Source organism: Limulus polyphemus, unplaced genomic scaffold, assembly GCF_000517525.1.
Source record: "Limulus polyphemus unplaced genomic scaffold, Limulus_polyphemus-2.1.2 Scaffold739, whole genome shotgun sequence".
In the NCBI taxonomy this organism is placed as follows: domain Eukaryota; kingdom Metazoa; phylum Arthropoda; class Merostomata; order Xiphosura; family Limulidae; genus Limulus; species Limulus polyphemus.
Genome location: NW_013666349.1, coordinates 112,210 through 115,830, shown reverse-complemented (window position 1 = coordinate 115,830; position 3,621 = coordinate 112,210). Strand labels below are relative to the sequence as shown.

General features: G+C 32.1%; 1 protein-coding gene across 1 annotated transcript in view; it reads right to left on the bottom strand.

The window, feature by feature from the left end:
• LOC106460275 overlaps positions 1-3,621 on the bottom strand; it is a 17,211-nt gene that overhangs the window by 7,068 nt on the left and 6,522 nt on the right. The window contains exons 3-4 of the mRNA XM_022386949.1: positions 2,522-2,644; positions 1,530-1,615 (exon numbers count right to left, since the gene is read on the bottom strand). Of these exons, the coding sequence (XP_022242657.1) occupies positions 1,530-1,615; positions 2,522-2,644 (209 nt within the window). The remainder of the gene's footprint in view (positions 1-1,529; positions 1,616-2,521; positions 2,645-3,621) is intronic.

Genomic DNA, 3,621 nt, shown 5'->3' with positions numbered 1-3,621 from the left:
CACTTAAAAATGATTTTCACACACTATCATCAACTTACTATCTATAGATAAACTCATACCCATGGTTCTTAGTCACTTAAAAATGATTTTCACACACTATCATCAACTTACTATCTATAGATAAACTCATACCCATGGTACTTAGTCACTTAAAAATGATTTTCACACACTATCATCAACTTAGTCACTTAAAAATGATTAATTCTGTTGAAAATGATAACTAGCCCTACGAGTAATAAGTCTGAGTAAACAGCTAGCAAATTTCCCTACTAATAAGGTAAGTGGTGATTAGAAATGTACTTTAAACAGAGAAACGAAATCTCAATGGTAACGAATTTGATTCTAAAGTATGAAATGTCTCATGATAATCTGTGTCAACAAACCAACTCTTTTTTTGTTTTAACTCTAACATTAATATGCATTTATAACTCGAAATATACAAGTTTACATAGTTTGGCAACATATAAAGCACAATTCGTTCTCTGTCTGACCCTAAAGTCATCATAAAATTGGCAGGCAATAGTGACCAATGATCTGTCTGTAACTTGATCAAAGTTAGCAACAAATGAGAGAAAGTAGTCTTTGAAATATTGTAGATTTCGTGCAAAATTTAGATAAAATAAATTGATTATGTTTTGTTAATAGTCTTTCAATAATGAGTTAAAAACAAAATGTATAGACTCACAGCACGTAAATATATATTTATAAATACAGGAAACGACACTGAAAACCATTAGATTATTCACTATCAAGTCTAAATTGTCTAAGCAGCATGGCTATATCTTTGGCGACAAAATGTAAAATTTGAGAAAATAGGGGAAAAAATCCTTTTTTTAATTGATACATACATCCACTGAAAAACGTCCAATTTTGGAAGAAATTTGGTGGAAAGAAAATGTGAAATGTTATGTGTTGTTATCCGTCATTTTTATTGACATATTTGATAAAATGTAAATGCTTAAAATTTAGAGAAACATAACTTAATCAAAATCTCTCTGTGAGATTATCCCAAGTACAGTGAGAATGTTATATATTTAAAAAAAGTGCCTTTCCAAAATGACACAAAAATGTTTTGAGTTGGTTTATGTCAAAGTACACTTACAGATCTCATATTCAACCGGAGAAATAGGGGTAAAAGGATAGAAAAGTCGGTTGTATAGGTGCAACACATTATATCCTGCTGGAAATGTGCGTTTATTTTTCATTAACTACTTATAAAAATAAAATTAAAACTTGGTATTATTACGCGTTCATATATGGATAAAAACTTACATCATTATATGTGATGAGGATTTCATATACTAGGCTGTTTATCAACTAAGTAAGTTGGTACTGTCTTTGTTTTTTCATATAACGTACTGATTAAACTGTAATGTTTTAATACCACAAACTTTGACTCTATAATAATATGAGCCTCTGTGTGTGTGTGTGTGACTGCCATTGCTCCAAGAGGAAAGAACCTAGAGACCTGAAACTTTGCACGCATACTAAGATGATTCTGAGGGGGTGCACCTGGGCATTATTTTTACATTTGACTCAAAAATTGTTTGGCCAATTTTTTTGCCCTATTATTTTGCCCAATAGCCTTTAGGACCCATAATTCTGCTTTCTGAAGCTCTATAGAAAAGTATCATATTTTTTCTAATTCTCACTTACTGAATGAACAATATGTAGAGGTTTTCCGCCAAATACTCTTTTTCAACATAAATACTGGAAGAAAAATATAAATCTAAGAATTAAAAAAAAAGTTGAATTGAACTAAGCTTGGGAAACGGAAAGAAAAATATGAATCAGGGAATACAGAAGAATTAAAAGAACTCAAACAAAGGCACAGGAGAAAAAAAAAAGAATCTGAGAAGCTATATTTAAACTATTTGCTTCTAAAAAGAGTTGAATTGAATTAAGCTGGGAGATGGAAACATACAAATCAGTTAAAAAACTGGCGCATTAGGGTAGTTATAGAAGTAATTATGGAGACGCTTGACTGGTACAATGAGGCCTCTGTGAATCATGAGGGGAGCTTAGAATCCCACAATGTAGCATGGATATTTTATGCTAGTTTAAAATATTATCAAAATAATGCCCCCACGGCTGAAAAGGTTAACATGTTTGGTGTGATGGGGATTCGAACTTGCAACCCGCAGATTGAGAGTAAAACGCTTTAACCACCAGGCCATGCTAGGCTGCCCCACCACGGGTATCGAAATCTGGATTTTAGTTTTTATTAGTTGGTACAGCATATTTAAATAGTGTGTGTAATATGATGTGGGTGACATTATGGAAAGTGCTATTACATTTTATTTATTTTCTCTTCAGATTTAATAGATGAATCTTATATGAAGAATGTCTTTGGAGATAGGTATTTCATATAGACGAAATTTACTAAACGTATCAACAAAAAACGTCATAAGTTACGCGTAATTATTATAATTAATATAATAAATGCAACGGGAACATTACACTAAGAATTATATATACATATATCATTTAACTTCTAGAACCAAGATATACAGATATTTACCGTAACGTCACCACGAGGTGCGTATCCGTTAAAAGCTGGAATAATATCCTTGGGAGAGGCTGTTGGATCTTCAAGATGGCTCGAGCTAAAAATAATCCGCTCGTTGTCGTCAACAATATGAACCTAGAAACGTAAGTGTATTTTGTAGCATGAATGAAACACGGAATTGGTATATTGTAATAGTTCATAAATATTTTGATGGCACATCTAACAAGATATTGAAGTTACCTAGAAAACGACGATGAATTTATAGGGATCTGGGTAGGGTCAGATTTGAAGTTCCACCCCTTCCTCTCTCCTGCACTGATGTTTTGTTGCACTGTTAAATGTTGACCGTCACACATAAATGAGGGTGTTGTTACCATTTAATGTCACTGTTGTTATTACAATACCCCTATCGGGGCCATGTCCATTTACGTTCAACGGTCATCGTTTGCACTGGTGTATAGTTTGCTTCATTTGTTATGCTAGAATCTTACATATTACTAACAGTCCCATATAATCCAGTGAAGATTCGTCCTGTGCTATTCTTATGTGTATTTACATATATATAAACCCTTTTTAATACATATAATACATAAATGATGTATTGGGTAAGTTTAACAGTAGGTGGCTGGTTGCTATTCTAAATATATATTTTATTTATTTATTTAGGGGTGAGAGATACCTAAAGTCGAGAAAAGTAGATAAATGACAGTTCCAAAAAAACCCGCTGTATCTAGCATTTCAAAAGATAGATCGTAATTGATCATGGTTAACTGTGTCTTCCAAAATCTCCAAGGATTTCTGTAATTGTAATAAGATATGTGGAATTTTATATGTTGTGCTAAAACTTGCAATAACACTCGCTGCTTAGCTGGTCTTAAAGCGACCATAAAAACGATTGGATTTCTTCACATGGATATTGGATTGACTTATTTAGAATCATATCTGATCTTACATTCGTTGACATTTTTTCTGTTAGTTTTTATATTTTATAAGTTTAAAAAAACAAACAAATCTTAGTCATCAAATGCAGTCTTTTTTATCTTGCATATATATATATATATACGTAGAGAGAGAGTTTGTTTGAAATTAAGGACAAAAGCTACACAATGTGC